Source organism: Trachemys scripta, chromosome 4, assembly GCF_013100865.1.
Source record: "Trachemys scripta elegans isolate TJP31775 chromosome 4, CAS_Tse_1.0, whole genome shotgun sequence".
In the NCBI taxonomy this organism is placed as follows: domain Eukaryota; kingdom Metazoa; phylum Chordata; order Testudines; family Emydidae; genus Trachemys; species Trachemys scripta.
In genome coordinates this window covers 102538930-102558870 of record NC_048301.1, presented here as the reverse complement: position 1 = coordinate 102558870, position 19941 = coordinate 102538930, and the positions used below count along the sequence as shown (strand labels likewise).

At 43.3% G+C, this 19941-nt stretch overlaps 1 protein-coding gene across 2 annotated transcripts in view; it reads left to right on the top strand.

Moving 5' to 3' along the window:
* Positions 1 to 19941, top strand: part of USH1C (USH1 protein network component harmonin) — a 112645-nt gene that overhangs the window by 23036 nt on the left and 69668 nt on the right. For both annotated transcript variants that reach the window (XM_034770196.1, XM_034770194.1), the window contains exons 5-8: positions 14062 to 14170; positions 14286 to 14310; positions 15116 to 15173; positions 16564 to 16667. In XM_034770196.1, the coding sequence (XP_034626087.1) occupies positions 14062 to 14170; positions 14286 to 14310; positions 15116 to 15173; positions 16564 to 16667 (296 nt within the window). The remainder of the gene's footprint in view (positions 1 to 14061; positions 14171 to 14285; positions 14311 to 15115; positions 15174 to 16563; positions 16668 to 19941) is intronic.

Sequence of the window (19941 nt, the reverse complement as noted above, 5' to 3'; positions counted from 1 at the left end):
GAACGATCCCTTTCGGCTGACCCTCTCCCGCCTCCACCGCGTGGCTGCAAACCAGCGGTTACAGTTCTGTAAAGGAACGGTAAAGCAGTCCCAACACTAACATTCCCCTACCTCATTCAAAGCAGGTCATCATGAGCGACATCACCCTCATGAGGATCTCTGAGAGCGACAGACAGAGAATGCTCCGGGAAAGCCTTCAAAGACCAGGGCCGTATGCCGCCATGCTGTGCCAAGCAATGATTCCGGAGTACTTGCTAGTCTCGTGGCGCGGCAACGTGTCCTACTACGGAGGACCCAATAAGGCCGCTCTCCCCAAGAACCTAATGCAGCGGATTTCAAATTACCTGCAGGAGAGCTTCCTTGAGATGTCCCAGGAGGATTTCTGCTCCATCCCCGGACATATAGACCGCATCTTACTGTAGCTGCAGTAGCAGGGACTAAACAGTAGAGCGGCTTGGGCAGGACAATCATGCAAAACCGGACATTGCTAGATTTTTTTCAAATAGTTGCACTGCCCATGACTGAACCGTTAAGTTAATCAAACTAATCATGAGAAACCCATTTTTTTAAATTGTTAATAATCATGTTCTGTTACAAATAAATGTTTAGATGTTTACAACACTTACTGGATGATCCTTCACCAGATTCTGTGTCCGGGGTAACGGCTGGGGAGGGTTGGTAGGGGATCTCTGTAAGGGTGATGAAGAGATCCTGGCTGTCGGGGAAATCAGCGTTGTGAGCGCTGTCGACTGCCTCGTCCTCCTCATCTCCTTCCTCATCTTCCCCGTCCGCTAACATGTCCGAGGATCCGGCCGTGGACACTATCCCATCCTCAGAGTCCACAGTCAGTGGTGGGGTAGTGGTGGCGGCCGCACCGAGGATGGAATGCAGTGCCTCGTAGAAACGGGATGTCTGGGGATGGGATCCGGAGCGTCCGTTTGCCTCTTTGGTCTTCTGGTAGCCTTGCCTCAGCTCCTTGATTTTCACGCGGCACTGCGTTACATCCCGGCTGTATCCTCTCTCTGCCATGTCTTTAGAGATCTTCTCATAGATCTTTGCATTCCGTCTTTTGGATCGCAGCTCGGAAAGCACGGACTCATCGCCCCACACAGCGATGAGATCCAAGACTTCCCGATCAGTCCATGCTGGGGCCCTCTTTCTATTCTGAGATTGCACTGCCATCAGTGCTGGAGAGCTCTGCATCGTTGCCAGTGCTGCTGAGCTCGCCACGATGTCCAGACAGGAAATGAGATTCAAACTGGCCAGACAGGAAAAGGAATTCAAATTCAAATTTTCCCGGGGCTTTTCCTGTGTGGCAGTTCAGAACATCCGAGCTCTTACTGCTGTCCAGAGCGTCAACAGAGTGGTGCACTGTGGGATAGCTCCTGGAGCTATTAGCGTCGATTTCCATCCACACCTAGCCTAATTCGACATGGCCATGTCGAATTTAGCGCTACTCCCCTCGTCGGGGAGGAGTACAGAAGTCGAATTAAAGAGACCTCTATGTTGAACTAAATACCTTCGCGGTGTGGACGGGTGCAGGGTTAATTCGATGTAACGGCGCTAACTTCGACATAAACGCCTAGTGTAGACCAGGCCTGAGAGTGACCCAGCCAGAGCGCTGAGCCACATGAATTTCTGGGAGAGACAGAAAACCTGTGTGAGGAGAAACTGAGGTAGAGAGCACCTGCAGTGCTGTGCTCATCCAGCAGGGGACGGTGCAAGGCAAGCATACTCTGTGACAGGCTGTTTCATCAAAGTGGAAACTTGTGTAAGAAATGTTGCATTTTGATGGGATTTTTCAAGTTTTCATTTAAAAAGGGAACTTTTTGGTTTTGTTTTCATATTTTAGTTTATATTTTAACAATTTTCATATTTTAGTTGCTGAAAACTGACAAATTTGGGGCTTTCAACTGCGAAAAACCAAGATGTGACAGGATGGACTGCCCCTTTTGGGCCCAGGAGACTTGGAGCCAGCTAGCCCCATTCGGTTAGCCATGCCCTGCCACACCTGGACAAGGTGTAGGACTTAAGAGGAAGAAAGCCTAGCAGTAGGATGGTGACTGGGGAGGTGTGCAGGCTGACTGCTCCTTCCTGAGGGCTCGAGTCCTTTGTGACAGGCTGGCTGAGGAGATCCACAGTCTCTCTCTGCTGGAAGATGTGAAGGAAAGCAGGTGTGGCTGTTAGGTCTCTTATGGCAAGGGGCTGAAGAAAGAGCCTGAGTGAGCCTGGGACCAAAGGCCAGTGAAAAGGCTAGGATTTGCCTGAGAATATTGAGGACACCCAGAACTGAGGAGGGAACAAAGAGGACTTTTCACAGATTTTAGTGAGAAGGCTCTTAGAGGAACCCTGGTGGCAAAGCGAAGAAGGAGAGGAAGAAGTGTTTACAGGCCTGAGTGTGGGACTAAATGTGACTTAGACAAAGGCACACTCCCCAAGCAGCCTGGAGAGCATGGGTGATTGGGTAGAGTCATGGAAATCCAAGGGGAAACTGAGGCAAAGCTGTTGCAATGCTCCACTGGCACTCTGGGACAGAAAGTTGTGTAACACAAGGTTTTCCATTTTAAAATGACAAAAATTGATGTTTTCATTTTTTCTTGAAACAAAAAGCACTGTTTGATCAGAACTATCTACTAGGATATGTTTCACCCCATGAAAATATCTTAGAATCCCTGCTTTGGTTATTTTTTAGCATGATGCAGCAGCACACTGGTGAAATGTTAAAAGCAAATCTTCCATGTTTCAGATAATATGCAGCTTAGATGTGGCTTAAGCGTATTTTAAAAATATACAGCTGAGAGCTGAGCTGTGCATGTGATAGGTACAATAGGAGTTATACAGCTGTGTCATATTGATTAAAGAGAGGGATTTAAGTCTTTGAAAGAATTATCAGGGCACAATTACTTGATAAATTTCTAATTATCCAAAGTTAGGTATGAACTCATGTTGAATATAACAACTGTAATGTAAGCCTGTAGGATCGCTAATATTATTATGATGTTTGCACTCAGGACTACACAGAATATGAAAAGTGCTTTCTAGAACCAAAATAAAAATTATTTTTCCTCTGTCTTATTCTGCTTGATCTGGCAGAGTTCTGCCTCTGGTGCTTTTGACTCTCAGGCCTCACTCATACTTGCACCAAAATAACAAAAGGAGTGAATTAAAATCAGTTTAGTTATTTTGGTACAAGTCTGTGTGGGGACACTTGGAATAAAAGTGGCTGAAGTCAGTTTATACTTTGCCATAGTTCGCTGATGCCTCAACATCGGGCTGGGTCCCTCTCTGCCTTGTCACTATTAGTCAGGGAAATTTCTAACTGGCCTGCAAGTGGAAGGTATTGGTTGTCCCTGGTTTTCAATTCAGTTCTGAAGCTTAGCAAGGAAGAGCAGTGAAAGGTCTGAAGATCTAAAATGTGAGGGAGAAAATATTATATTTGAGGAAGAAAAAAGAAGGATGAAAGAGACAGTACATCAGTCACAAGAGGCCTTCCATACCAGTGCTGGGGGAGGCAAGTGGTTAAATTAGCTATTTTAATTTTTTTTAAATGATTAAGAGGCTGCCTAGGAAAGTTACATCAGCCTAGTCGTGGATTACCTCCTGTTTCCTTTGTGCCTGTGGCATTGAAGTTCCCTAGGTCTGGGAGAAGTTATGGGGAATTCTCTCTAAGGGGTTGTCTAAACACACAAGGTGTACTGCTTTAACGACACTGGTATGATTAAAGCAGTATGTTCCCCCTGGTGCAGATGCAGTTCTACTGCTATAGCCTATTCCCATACCAAGAGGAGAATAAGGGTATGTCTACACTACGAAATTAGGTCAAATTTATAGAAGCCGGTTTTATAGATATCGGTTTTATACAGTCGATTGTGTGTGTCCCCACATAAAATGCTCTAAGTGCATTAAGTCGGCGGACCGCGTCCACAGTACCGAGGCTAGCGTCGACTTCCGGAGCATTGCACTGTGGGTAGCTATCGCACAGTTCCCGCAGTCTCCGCCCCCATTGGAATTCTGGGTTGAGATCCCAATGCCTGATGATGCAAAAACAGTGTTGCGGGAGGTTCTGGGTACATGTCGTCAGGCCCCTCCCCTCCGTCAGAGCAACAGCAGACAATCGATTCGCACCTTTTTACCTGGGTTACCTGTGCAGACAACATACCACGGCAAGCATGGAGCCCGCTCAGCTCAGCTCACTGTCACCATATGTCATCTGGGTGCTGGCAGACGTGGTACTGCATTGCTACACAGCAGCAGCTCCTTGCCTTTTGGCAGTGGATGGTGTATTACGATTGATATCCGTCATCGTCCTATTCCTCAGTGAGTTCAATCAGAGGCACCCGGGAAAGTTCTTTAGCAGATTCCTCTAAGCAATACTGAACCAAACTTTCCACTCTGGGCATCTGATTCTTCATTTTGTCTCCTGGAGACCCGGCAGTCTTATTGAACTGTCTTGACGATGATGGCTATCAGTCGTAGTACATCATTTTCTGCCAAGCACCCAGAAGATGCCGATGGCTATCAGTCATGCTGCACCGTCTGCTGCCAGCTTAAGATGTAAAAAATAGATGAACCAGATTTGTTCTGTATTCATTTGCTTCCCCCTCCCTCCGTGAAATCAACGGCCTGCTAAACCCAGGGTTTTGAGTTCAATCTTTTGGGGGGGCCATTCTGTGTGACAGTTGTTTGTGTTTCTCCCTGATGCACAGCCACCTTTGTTGATTTTAATTCCCTGTACCCGTACGCCATGTCGTCAGTCGCCCCTCCCTCCGACACTAGTTTCGCGCCTTTTTTCAGACCAGACGCCATAGCACTGGGATCATGGAGCCTGCTCAGATCACCGCGGCAATTATGAGCATTATGAACACCACGCGCATTGTCCTGGAGTATATGCAGAGCCAGGACATGCCAAAGCAAAACCAGGACCAGCCGAGGAGGCGATTGCAGAGCAGCAACAAGAGTGATGAGGAAATTGACATGGACATAGACCTCTCACAAGGTACAGGCCCCAGCAATGTGCAAATCATGGTGTTACTGGAGCAGGTTCATGGCGTGGAACGCCAATTCTGGGCCCGGGAAACAAGCACAGACTGGTGGGACCGCATCATGTTGCAGGTCTGGGACGATTCCCAGTGGCTGCAAAACTTTCGCATGCGTAAGGGCACTTTCATGGAACTTTGTGACTTGCTTTCCCCTGCCCTGAAGCGCCAGAATACCAGGATGAGAGCAGCCCTCACAGTTGAGAAGCGAGTGGCGATAGTCCTGTGGAAGCTTGCAACGCCAGACAGCTACCGGTCAGTCGGGAATCAATTTGGAGTGGGCAAATCTACTGTGATCCAAGTTGTCAGGGCAATCAAAGACTTGGGGATATCAAGGGTAGTGACTCTGGGAAACGTGCAGGTCATAGTGGATGGCTTTGCTGCAATGGGATTCCCAAACTGTGGTGGAGCTATAAACGGAACCCATATCCCTATCTTGTCACCGGAGCACCAAGCCACCGAGTACCTAAACCGCAAGGGGTACTTTTCAATGCTGCTGCAAGCCCTGGTGGATCACAAGGGACGTTTCACCAACATCAACGTGGGATGGCCAGGAAAGGTACATGATGCTCGCGTCTTCAGGCACTCTGGTCTGTTTCGAAAGCTGGAGGAAGGGACTTTCTTCCCGGACCAGAAAATTACCGTTGGGGATGTTGAAATGTCTATTGTTATCCTTGGGGACCACAGCCTACCCCTTAATGCCATGGCTCATGAAGCCGTACACAGGCAGCCTGGACAGTAGTCAGGACCTGTTCAACTATAGGCTGAGCAAGTGCCAAATGGTGGTGGAATGTGCATTTGGACGTTTAAAAGCGCTCTGGCGCAGCTTACTGACTCGGATAGACCTCAGCGAAACCAATATCCCCATTGTTATTGCTGCTTGCTGTGTGCTCCACAATATCTGTGAGAGTAAGGGGGAGACATTTATGGCAGGGTGGGAGGTTGAGGCAAATCGCCTGGCTGCTGATTACGTGCAGCCAGACACCAGGGCAGTTAGAAGAGTACAGCAGGGGGTGGTGCACATCAGAGAAGCTTTGAAAACGAGTTTGTGACTGGCCAGGCTATGGTGTGAAACTTCTGTTTGTTTCTCCTTGATGAACCCTCCGCCCTCCCCCACCCCCGTTCATTCTACTTCTCTGTAAACCAACCACCCCACCCTCCCCTCCCCCCTTCGAGCATCTCTTGCATTGTTACTTCTCATTCATGCATTCTTTATTAATTCATCACACAACTAGGGGGATAATTGCCAAGGTAGCCCAGGATGGGTAGGGGAGGAGGGAAGGAAAAGGACACACTGCAGTTTAAAACTTTAACTCTTATTGAAGGCCAGCCTTCCGATGCTCGGGCAATCATCTGGGATGGAGTGACTGGGTGGCCGGAGGCCCCCTCACCGTGTTCTTGGGCGTCTGGGTGAGGAGGCAATGGGACTTGGGGAGGAGGGCTGTTGGTTACACAGGGGCTGTAGCGGCGGTCTCTGATCCTGCTGCCTTTCCTGCAGCTCAACCATACACTGGAGCATATCAGTTTGATGCTCCCGCAGCCGAAGCATCAACTCTTGCCTTCTGTCTGCAAGCTGACGCCACCTATCATCTTCAGCCCGCCACTTGCTCTGTTCATCCCGCGATTCAGCCCGCCACCTCTCCTCTTGTTCATATTGTGCTTTTTTGCACTCTGACATTGACTGTCTCCACACATTCTGCTGTGCTCTTTCAGAGTGGGAGGACATCTGGAGCTCTGAGAACATATCATCCCGAGTCCGCCGTTTTCTCCTTCTAATCTTCGCTAGCCTCTGCGAAGGAGAAACATTTGCAGCTGGTGGAGGAGAAGGGAGAGGTGATTAAAAAAGACACATTTTAGAGAACAATGGGTACACTCTTTCACGTTAAATTTTGCTGTTCACATTACACAGCACATGTTCTTTCGTTACAAGGTCGCATTTTTCCTCTTATATTGAGGGCCTGCTGGTTTGGTGTGAGAGATGACTCACGCAGTACCAGGCATCAGAATTCGGCTTGCAGGCAGCCATGGTAAGCCAAAGTCTTTTGGCTTTTTTTAACCTTCATAACATGTGGGAATGGTTTCAAACAGCAGTGCCCTCATTTCCCATACCAAGGACCCATTGGGTTGACCATTTAAAATGGGTTTGCAATGTAAAAGTAGGGGTTGGGGTTTCCGGGTTGACATGCAGCACAAACCCAACTACCCCCCCCCACACACACACACCCAATTCTCTGGGATGATCACTTCACCCCTCCCCCTGACCGTGTGGCTAACAGCAGGGAACATTTCTGTTCAGCCGAGCAGGAACGGGCACCTCTGAATGTCCCCTTAATAAAATCATCCCATTTCAACCAGGTGACCGTGAATGATATCACTCTCCTGAGGATAACAAAGAGATAAGGAATGGATGTTGTCTGCATGCCAGCAAACACCGGGACCATACACTGCCATGCTTTGTTATGCAATGATTCCAGACTACGTGCTACTGGCCTGGCGTGGTAAAGTGTCCTACCATGGCGGACGGGATAAGGCAGCCCTCCCCAGAAACCTTTTGCAAAGGCTTTGGGAGTACATGAAGGAGAGCTTTCTGGAGATGTCCCTGGAGGATTTCCGCTCCATCCCCATACACGTTAACAGACTTTTCCAGTAGCTGTACTGGCTGCGATTGCCAGGGAAAATTAATCATTAAACACGCTTGCTTTTAAACCATGTGTAATATTTACAAAGGTACACTCACCAGAGGTCCCCTGTGTGCCCTCAGGGTCTGGGCGCACGCCTTGGGTGAGTTCGGGGGTTACTGGTTCCGGGTCCAGGGTGATAAACATATCCTGGCTGTTGGGGAAACTGTTTTCTCCGCTTCCTTGCTGTGAGCTAACTTCATTGTCTTCATCGTCATCTTCCTCGTATCCCGAACCCGCTTCCCTGTTGCGTGTTTCTCCATTGACGGAGTCATAGCACACGGTTGGGGTAGTGGTGGCTGCACCCCCTAGCATCGCATGCAGCTCCGCGTAGAAGCGGCATGTTTGCGGCTCTGCCCCGGACCTTCCATTTGCCTCTCTGGCTTTGTGGTAGGCTTGCCTTAGCTTCTTAATTTTCACGCGGCACTGCTGTGCATCCCTTTTATGGCCTTTGGCCTTTGAGACATTTTCTAATATTTTGCCATTTCGTTTACTGCTACGGAGTTCAGCTACCAGTGATTCATCTCCCCATATGGCGAGCAGATCCTGTACCTCCTGTTCGGTCCATGATGGAGCTCTTTTGCGATCCTGGGACTCCATCATGGTTACCTGTGCTGATGAGCTCTGCGTGGTCACCTGTTCTCTCCACGCTGGGCAAACAGGAAATGAAATTCAAAAGTTCGCGGGGCTTTTCCTGTCTACCTGGTCAGTATATCTGAGTTGAGAGTGCTGTCCAGAGCGGTCACAATGAAGCACTGTGGGATAGCTCCTGGAGGCCAATAACATCGAATTCCGTCCACACTACCCCAAATCCGACCCGCAAAGGCCGATTTTAGCGCTAATCCCCTCGTCGGAGGTGGAGTAAAGAAAGTGGTTTAAAGGGCCCTTTAAGTCGGAAAAAAAGGGCTTCGTCGTGTGGATGTGTCCAGGCTTAATTCGATTTAACGTTGCTAAAGTCAACCTAAACTCGTAGTGTAGACCAGGCCTAAGCTATACCAGAATAAAGTACCTTTATGCCAGTATAACTATGTTAGTTTAAACATAAATCACGCCCCTAATGACATGAGTTATACTAGTGCAAAAATTCTGTTTAGACCAGACCTAACTCAAAGTGACTCTGCAGTGTGCTACCACAGAACTGAGATTTTTCAATGTGGCATTGCACTCCATCACACTAGGTTCATCCTTTCTCTGAATACACTGGATTTCTATGAACTACAGTTTTCTGCAACTTGCAAGGCTCACAAGGCTTGGAGGATATTTTGTGTAGCACTAGGCCTGAAATTATTTTCTTTTGGATTAATTTATCTTGAGTCTCACTAAGGCTCCATTTAACCCAATAGAAAATAACTTATTCTAAAAGGAAATTGTTTATTTTGTATAGATTATACATGGGATAAACACAAAAGTCCAAAGAGGTTAAAATTCCATGCTTATGGTTAAATAGTTACACACTGAGGCCTGGACCTACAGAAATAGTCATGGGAGGCAGGGCTGAGATGAGTGAAAACCTTGCAAAGATTCTATTACTGAGTTTTCCTAGAATCATTCCACTGGGGGGCCGGGATCACTCACCTATCCCACCTGCCTAAAACAAGCAGTGGTTCCCTGCAGATTCCTCAGACCCTTCCCAAAGGATCTGCATGGACTCCAGAGGATCTGCACAATTCCAGCTCCCTTTGCACAGAAACCCTGTGCCTTCACACCATCTCTGAGCCCTCCTGCTGCGCTTCCTAGCAGCTCCATTGCAGTCATGCTGCCAGAGCTAATAGAAGCCACTGCTTCCCCAAAAGCCTCCTTTATTTTCCAGAGTGAAGGAGACCACGTGAGTTAATGCCACTTCAAATTTATCTCTTAGGCTTTAAGGAGGATAATGAGCATCCCTCCCTGGCCCATTCCTCTATAGCTTTGTATCTGTGGCAAGCAATGGTGCCACGGAGCGTCTGCCGTGTATGCTAAGCTGCCATCTACACCTCCACAACTCTAGTGTGGGTCAGGTTATCTCGGTCAGATTATTTAAGAACGGGTCAAGTAGACAGTAGTGGGAACCATGTAGTGAGTAGTCCTGCAAAAATTTAGGTGACCAGACTGGGGGCTCCACCTATTTTAATTTTTTTGACTACGAATGGGATTTCCAAAGCGCTGTGTGCTGACCTAGCTCTCTTCCTATTAAAGCCCATAGGAAAACTCCCACTGACTTCAGTGAAAGCAGCATTAAGCCAGTTCTGATCCTTTTGAAAACTCCACCCCATATCTTCCCCAGATGATGATTTTGTTTGCCCAGTAGGTGGAGCAAGCACATCAGTTAATAGTTGTGAACGGACAGGATTTGTTCCATTCTGTGTGTGAAAACATCTTTATTTCCCTCAGGAATCCTTTACTTTTATGTGTATCATCCAATCAGTGTTTTTAAAAAAGCAATAATGAGACGATTGAGGCAATTACACTCAGTCTATCAGCATATGCTATTGTTATTGTACAGTGTCGGAGGTATGCATGGCACTTTAGAGGCAAAATAAAATGTTTTTTGCCGCAAGGCTACCATAGGAAGACATGATAAAGTGACACAAGGACTCCCATTAATGAAAACAGGTGAGCATGTCCTCACCCATTAGAGCAGGGGTTCTCAAACTTGGGGTTGGGACCTCTCAGGGGGTCGCGGGGTTATTACATGGGGGGGGTCACAAGATGTCAACCTCCACCCCAAACCCCGCTTTGCCTCCAGCATTTATAATAGTGTTAAATATATAAAAAAGTGTTTTTCATTTCTAAGGGGGGTCGCACTCAGAGACTTGCTATGTGAAAGGAGTCATCAGTACAAAAGTTTGAAAGCCACTGCACTAGAGGAAGGGTTGCACAGTTAAGTCTTTATAGCCATACCAGACCAGAGTTTCAACATGAGTAAGCATGGCAGTAGTACCTTACTCTAGTCCCAGTGAAATCAGGAATAATTCTCAGTATGAGTAAAACTGGTAGAATCTGGCCCATTGAATAGAATGACATGTATTATTACATTTAAAAAAAACCAACCTCCCTACATTAAAAAGAAAGCTAAGGGTGTAAAGTCAAGCTTTCAAAAGTTAGGAAATGCCAGAGTTAAGGTTGCCTGTGGAACTTTAATGTGGCGTCCTCATGTATGTGCATTATGATACAATCTCTATTTACACGATTGCATAGTATTTTTTCTGCAGGATCCTTCCCTCATTCACTGTGCAGGATGGAGGATGCTCCTCCCACCCCTCACTCCTGTCTGTCTTCCTGACCTGTAAACTCTGTATATCTCTGTATTGCAGGCAGGCTGCTGCCTTCTCCACCTTGCCTGGGCATCAGCTGAAGGAGCACTTAGAATTGCCCTCAGTTCCAGGGCCTGGCACTGCTGCAGCCCCAGGCAGCTGGGAAGAACAATTGCAGGCAAAGTCCTGCCCAGTCTCTGCAGCCCTGTGATGGAGCATGTCTGGTACAGATGGAATCAGGGTGACAAACCTCAACTAAACATCTGGGTAACACCCCTGTTCCATTGCCAAAGTTCAATATCTGCTCCAAATCATAGGTATGCGAGAGCCTCTAAATGAAACAGTTGTATGACTGTTTTAAACATTGACGAAACAACATATTTTCCCCTAATTTTGTTCTCTGAACCAGCTGAACCATTTTGACTGAAGCTTTCAAAAAAAAAAAAGAAAATCAGCCTCAGGCAGACACCTGGCGTGGAAAATTTCAGCTCAAACAGTTGGTTTGTCAAAGTTACGTGCAACTGAAAATAGGGGCTTAAAATGGAAGGTGTGAAGCAAACTTAATTATAGGTGGCGCTACAAACAATATCCATATGTGAATGTCTTTTCTGTAAAACGTCACACAACATTTTGATGGTAAGAGCACCGTCCTGCTCCGTTGAAGTCAATGGCAAAATTTCCATTGACTTCAATGGCGCATTTTATATAAATGTTCATTATTAACAGTAATACATATTAGCACAGTTTATGGGGACAGCCATGGAAGATCAGACCAGAAATAGACCCAAGGAATTTAGTTGTGTTGCTTGTAGAGATCAGGCAAAATACATTGGAAGTAGGGAGCAATGTTTGTAATTTGTTTTAAAAGAATTTCTTGATGGTCACTTGCATGCCCTCATCTCTGAGAATTAGTTTGTGGTTGCCTAAGGGGAGCGTGTTAATGGGAGCATGGGTAAAAATGGTCCTGGAATCAAGCAGAGGAAAATTCTTTACGCCCCATTATGGTTGATGTTAGCCATATCAGACCAGAGTTTCAACATGAATAAGCATGGAGAAACCCATGTTTGGATGCATAAGCAAGGAAGGCAAGAATTGTGCAGGACTCTTTCTGCAAGATCTGGAGATCTGTGAACCAAAAAAAGTGGGTGGTGATCAGGAAAGTGAAAAAGTGAAGGCTAGATGAAGGATGCACTGAAATTTGAATTAGTACAGTGCATAATAGCCACAATACAGCCAAGATCACTTGATGACTGCTTAAATTCAGAAAAGGGGTGGATGCGATACAGTAGTAATTGATCATTTTCACATAGCTCTGCATTAGTGATGGAGCTGGCTGAATATTTTTCAACATAATGGTTTTCTGTTGGAAAATGCTGTTTAACTGAAATCAGGACTTTTTGTGGGGACATGTTGACTCAGATCAAAATTTGTTTTGAAAAAAATTGCAAAAGAAGTTTTCCGATAAGGTCAAAATGTTCTGTTTTGACCTTATTAGAACAAGACATTTTGACTTTTTTTATTCAAAACAACTTTGTTTTAAAATTTATTTTATTATATTATAAAATTTGTATATATTACATTATAATATAAAAAGTTGAAATCAGAACAAAACATTTTTAATTTTGTGAGAACAAACTGTTTCAACAGATCCAAAACAAACAGAAAGCCTTTGAGGAGGTCCCTCACCAAAGGCTCTTAAGCAAATTAAGCTGTCATGGGATAAGAGGGAAGGTCCTCTAATGGATTGGTAACTGGTTAAAAGATAGGAAACAAAGGGTAGGAATAAATGATCAGTTTTCAGAATGGAGAGAGGTAAATAGTGGTGTCCCCAACAGGTCTGTACTGAAACCAGTTCTATTCAACAAATAAATGATCTGGAAAAGGGGGTAAACAGTGAGGTGGCAATTTGCAGATGGTACAAAACTCTCAAGATAGTTAAGTCCCAGGCAGACTGCAAAGAGCTACAAAAGGATCTCTCAAAACTGGGTGACTGGGCAACAAAATGGCAGAGGAAATTCAATGTTGATAAATGCAAAGTACTGCACATTGGAAAACATAATCCCAACTATACATATGAAATGATGGGGTCTAGATTAGCTGTTACCACTCAAGAAAGAAATTGTGGAGTCATTGTGGATAGTTCTCTAAAAACATCCTCTCAATGTGCACTGGCAGTCAAAAAAGCAAACAGAATGTTGGGAATCATTAAGAAAGGGATAGATAATAAGACAGAAAATATCAGATTGCCTCTATATAAATCCATGGTATGCCCACATCTTGAATACTGCGTGCAGATGTGGTCACCCCATCTCAAAAAAGATGTATTGGAATTGGAAAAGGTTCAGAAAAGGGCAACAAAAAATGACTAGGGGTATGGAATGACTCCCATATGAGGAGAAATTAGTACGACTGGAACTGTTCAGCTTGGAAAAGCGATGACTAAGGGGGGATATGATAGAGGTCTATAAAATCATGACTGGTGTGGAGAAAGTAAATAAGGAAGTGCTATTTATTCCTCCTCATAACACAAGGACTAGGGGTCACCAAATGAAATTAATAGGGAGCAGATTTAAAACAAAGAAAAGGAAGTATTTTTTTTACACATCTCACAGTCAACCTGTGGAACTCCTTGCCAGAGGATGTTGTGAAGGCCAAGACTATAACAGGGTTAAAAAAAGAACTAGATAAGTTGATGGAAGATAGGGTCCATCAATGGCTATTCGCTAGGATGGGCAGGGATGGTGTTCGTAGCTTCTGTTTGCCAGAAGCTGGGAATGGGCGATGGGATGGATCACTTGACGATTACCTGTTGTGTTCATTCCCTCTGGGCACCTGGCATTGGCCACTGTCAGAAAACAGGATACTGGGCTAGGTAGACCTTTGGTCTGACCTAGTATGGCTGTTCTTATGTTAAATCTCATTCTCTACTTTACTTGAGATTCTAGAGGTCTTCAAGGTATTCTGCTATCTATCCAAAACATTTTTTTCCAGTCACATGACCTCTGCATCAAAGAGATTGTCAGTTTACACAAGTTGCTTAGAGACTTTTCTACACTGATTCCTTTTTTAAACAAATCATATAACAGATTTTTCTTTCTATTTCTTATTTCTAAGATTGGAGATGAGATAGTTCGGATAAACGGATACTCCATCTCTTCATGCACTCATGAGGAAGTAATAAATCTCATCCGTACAAAGAAAATAGTGTCCATAAAAGTAAGACGTAAGTAATGCAAAATTCACATGGGTTGCTACAGTTCCCACACTGACAGAGAGAATGTCATGTAGCTAATTCATAATCTGCAGGAAGATTTACCTGACATATTTTTCTCTTGCAGATATCGGCATGATACCTGTCAAAAGGTAAACACAATCAGTCCCTTTCCTAAATTCATATCCAACATACAAATTAGATTCTTCATTTCCTCTGCAATCTCTTATCTACCATTGATATTCTAGAAAGTTGATAATGGCCAACTTTATCAATGATTAAAATGATACACCTTGGCTGATTTGGCAGGCTACTGCCCCATTTGATGCATCTGATTCCCTGTCTTAAATAAGCAAGCTTATCTTTCTGCATTATCAGTGGAATCAGTCTGGAACTCGGACAAATTCCAGCACCAAATTCACTTAGCAGAATGCTCCAAAGTTCTAGCATCTTCCTAACTTTCGGGGTTGTTTTTTAGAAGCAGCCTCTGACTAAAGCTGGCTGAAGTTTTGAAAATCATGATTGGTCTATGATGACTTTTGTTGAAAAATTGAATTTCAATGGGGGGGGGAATAATTGAAATGTTCTGATAAAAAAAAATCTTTTAGATTTTTGAGGGATGTTTTGACTAGCTGTATAAACCGGTTGAGATTTTTTGACTTTCGAAAAAAGTTTCCAAAAACCAATAATTTTTCAAAAAGTTTGCTAAATTATATATAGTTTTTTTTTACCAGCTCTACCTCTATCTTTACTGATGTAAATTATTGCATGTTTACCTGATGTCCTTTAGACAGCTAAGTACTTGACTACAAAATCAATATCATTATTTATCAATAGTACCTACATTTATGTGTGGATGCAAAATACATGGCTGGATTGAAGCCACATTCAATATACTCATCATTTTAAAACCATTTTCCTCATCATATTTAACCATTTTGGTTTTTTTACTTCTAGCTCTCCAGATGAGCCTCTTAAGTGGCAATTTGTGGATCAGTTTGTGTCAGATTCTGGGGTAAGACACCTAATATCTTATTTTAGTAATATGCCCTCTGGGAACACTTAGCAATATTTAATTTGTTTTCCCTCCACCCCCTTACTTATCTTTTTAGTGATTGCATTTATTTTGATGGTACAAAAACCTGTTAAGTGAAATCTGAAACAGACAGCTATTAATGTCCTACCAGTCTGTTCCTATGTGGCCTTATCCGCCTCTTACTAAAGTCAATAGAAAAATCTTCCATTAACTTCAGTGGGAGTTGGATGAGGTTGATAGTTAGAAAACATAATTAAAAAGCATCCCCTACATTTTCAAAAGTACCTTGTGGTTTTTGAGTGCCTTCGTTTTTGGGTGCCTGAATTGAGAGGGCTTTTAAAGGGGCCTGATTTTTCAGAAGGCAGATGCTCAACCTTTCTGAAAATCAGCCCCTTCAGGGGGTCTCAGCTAGAACACTCAATATCACTAGCTACTCCTGGAAAATTCAGACTTGTGTATATTTTTGCTCTGATGCCCTGGTGATGAGCACGTGGTAAATAAACTGCTAAAGTTTAGTAGACAAATATGAAAATGAAAAGCTCTAGAAGCAGTAATACAGAAAATGTGTGTTAGAAATGAAATGTTTCTACCAATATAAATAAAAGAATCAATAACTTCTGTTGAGTTTGGTGACTCAGCAAGCCAGTGCAAGAGGCAATTTTTAATAGATTATTTGACATACCCTAACTGTTATTAGAGGTTAAAATTCCTAGAGTGTGGGAGACTAATGGAAGAACAAATAAGTCTATGAATGACATCCATGGGTTACAGCAGTGCTAAGAGAGCCCATGACTGGCTTTCCCTAGATTTATATCAGGGAAGGGTCCATTTAAAATAAAAGGTAATGAGGGCTATCAATATATTTTAGGTTTCAGAGTAGCAGCCATGTTAGTCTGTATCCGCAAAAAGAAGAACAGGAGTACTTGTGGCACCTTAGAGACTAACAAATTTATTAGAGCATAAGCTTTCGTGGACTACAGCCCACTTCTTCGGATGCATATAGAGTGGAACATATATTGAGCATATATTTTAGGCAACTCTTTGTCATGATATGCACAAGCTAATCATTTTTTCTCTTATGACCTTGCTTTAACTTTTTTTCTACTTTCCTCCTGAGATGTATCTTGATTGTTGTGATAATCCTCTCCGAATAGATAAAGAGTCAAAATCAGTCCTGGCACAGCTCCATTGAAGTCAATGTATTTGCTCGTCCTTACACTGGGGCTGAATTTGGACTATATAGCAGTGTAACCTGTAAATATGTAGGGTGAAATCCAGACACATTGAAATCAATGGGAGTTTTACTATTGGCTTCAGTGGAGCCAGGATTTTACCTGCAGTCTTTTTCCCCTTCTTTCTTTTGCTATAGGAGGGAAAAGGCAGCGTTGCTGGGCTCGCTTCATCTGGAGGAAGGGACAATAAAGAGAAGAAAGTCTTCATTAGTTTAATTGGTTCAAAGGGCATGGGATGCAGGTATGTAGATGTGTCCCATTTAATATGGTTTGCAAGAAATATTGGTAATTTGTGGAGTGAGAAATGCAGAACAGTCTTTGTTTGTGTAGTATCAGCAAAATATACATACAATCTAATATTTTGACAAAGATGTGGGAATACCTTTGTACAATGTGTTATTTAAACACTTAATACTGCAGCATAAATGTCTACTTGCTGAATTCTGCACCTCCATTTAGGTGCATCTTTAAGTCACTACAAAAGAACGACTGTTTATCTTTGTTTTAACCATGTTCAAAATGGAAAATGTGATCAGCTTATTTCATAAAAGACATCTAGAACATGGTATAGGAACTTTTTTCCTTTAGTTACTTATAAATCAAAAGTAAAGAATTATTTATTTTTATTGACAATGTATGGGTCTAAGGATAGCATTTTAAAAAGCACTTAAGTAACTTAGGAGCCTAAGTCCAAATTTCAAATGCAAATAAATTATTTAGGTTCTCTAAAGGCTAAATTTTTAAAGGGTATTTACATACTTAAATATGCAGATAGGTGCCTAGTGGAATTTTCAAAAGTGCCTGAGTGCCATTGATTTCATTTATCAGAGGGGTAGCCATGTTAGTCTGGATCTGTAAAAAGCAACAAAGAGTCCTGTGGCACCTTATAGACTAACAAATGTATTGGAGCATGAGCTTTCATGGGTGAATACCCACTTCATCAGACGCATTTCCATTACATGCGTCTGACGAAGTGGGTATTCACCCACGAAAGCTTATGCTCCAATACATTTGTTAGTCTATAAGGTGCCACAGGACTCTTTGTTGCTTTTTATTGATGTCATTGTCCTGGTGCACGGGGTCACACTGCCATTCAAATTTGGCCCAGTTGCCCTTCCATCTGTCTTTGAGAGCCAAACGTCTCTTCAGTGCTGTTGCCCTGCTTTGGAAAGCAGGCTGCATGCCTTGGAAGAATGTACCAAAACCGCAACTTTAACAAACTGTGGCTGCAACTTTTGAACAAAAAAAAAAAATCACAACTTTCTTATGGCCTTAGTTATAATGTTATTCACTCTTTCCAAAGCTCTTGCATCTGAAGAAGTGAGGTTCTTACCCACAAAAGCTTATGCTCCCAATACTTCTGTTAGTCTCAAAGGTGCCACAGGACCCTCTGTTGCATCCTACTTTTGGCACCAAAATTACTCAATTGGTCTTAATTCACACTTTTTTTTTAAATCGACTTAAGCAAAATCAAAATAGGGCACTCGTATTCAAAAATGAGTGCCTACCCCCAGATTTGCACTGAAAAAACAAAAGGTATGATTTAAAACTCGTATAATTATTTTGGTGCAAGTTTGTGTACAGACCAGCTCTTAGCCAGACAGGCGCCATACTTAACAGCTTTTAATACTCTCAATGATTTGCACGCTTGCACTGAATGTAATTTTTTTTGGTCAGAAAAAGCTTAATAAATACACTGACCTCTTTTTCATGCTTAAGGGTATGTCTGTTCTTCAAACTGGGGGTGTGTGCGATTCACAGCTCGAGGAGAAATATTAACGTTAGCTCTGATCGAGTTAGCGCACTAAAAATGGAGTGTAGCCACTGTGGCACAAGCCACAGGAAAGGCTAGCCGCCACGAGTATGTGCCTGGGGTTTCGGATAGAAAAATACTTGGGGCAGTTATCCCTTGAGCTGCTCACGCTGCCATAGCTACCCTGCTTTTAGCATGCTAGCTCCATCAGAGCTAGTGTGGGTACGTCTCCTTGAGCTGAGAATCACACCCCCAGCTCATACCCTAACAAAGAACAGTTCAAGGATCGTCTGTGAAATTAAGAATAATCAGTTATCTTATTGTTGGGGATCATTTACTGCTGCTGCTGAACATATGTGGTACAGTATGTCTTGAGCTATAGATGAATATTTTTTTTTAAATGCTGGTAGCAGCAGTAAAGGGGGTAGTCTTTCTTTCCCCATACAAAATGATTCTGTAATCAGAACATAACATTTATTTTAAAAAGAACCATCCCTTTCTATGATAGTATGATTTACAAAATTTAAAACAGAATTAGAAAGAACGATAATATAAGGTTATATGGCAAAGCATTGTGTAACCCACGCACCTTCTGTCCCATCTAGGGGCACTGAGACCACTTAGAGCGAGATTAATAAGTCTGCTCTCTAGCCTTAGCTAACAGGCAGTTGGCTTTTAGCTCGTGGTAGAGGCTCATGGACTAAGCTCCAGAGGTCCTGAGTTCAATCCTGTCCACTGATTACTGGCATTACAATTACACAGATGGGATGAGTTAAAAAATAAACATCTATTCTGACTGGGCATGATTCTCTTATTTATACTTGTGTGAATCAGGAGCAAGCTTGAAATCAGCAGAGTTACCCAAGTGTAAATCAGTTGTGAGTGGAGAATCAGATCCACCATGTAGATGTGATGTTAGCATTTATAATTTATCATATTCCCTCAAATGTACCATATACCTATAATAAAATACCCATTAAGCCTTTTTATGGTGCATGGTAGTAATTTTTATACTATCATGTTTAACTTTGAATTCATAAAGTAGCAACTCCATATTAATAATAATTAACTAAATGTGGAAGGAATGTTTGGTTTTTGTTTGTTTTTAGGAAACAGTGCAGACTTGACAGGGCGGGGAGACGGGACGGACTGTTTAAAACATTGAATATAGCAATTTCTCCAGCTTGCCATATTCTAATTAGTAATAGACATTAGAAGAATGTAGGAGGAAACAAATATGATATTACTTCATGTTTTTTGGTTGTACTTTTTATGGCTTAGAAAAAACAACTTTATGCTCTTTGTATTGTTCTGTTTATAACTGTATGAAGATACACTCCTCCTGCCATATGAACTCTGGGCCCGATTTACAAAGCTATTTAGATGCCCTAAGACAGGGGTTCTCAGGACAAATTATTTGGTGCCCTGGGAGTGCGGCCACCAACTCCTGCTGGTGGCCGCTCTCACACTTTTCTCTAAAATACTTAATTAGCTTTAGGAAAAACAAATAAATATGCACATATACACGTCCAAATCATTGTAGTTTATTTATTGCTAGCTAGTAAGTCTGTTGTGAAAAGTGATATTAACAAACATACAAGTATCACTTTTCAGAGCAGACTTACTCCGCCCTGGCAAGGCTGGGAACAAATTAAGCCCTTGATTGGTGGTCAGAGGAGGCAGCAGAGACCAGGGGTGATGGGGGTGAAGAGGTGACCAGGGGAGGCAGCAGGGGGCTGCAGCCTGAAGTGCCACAGCTGGT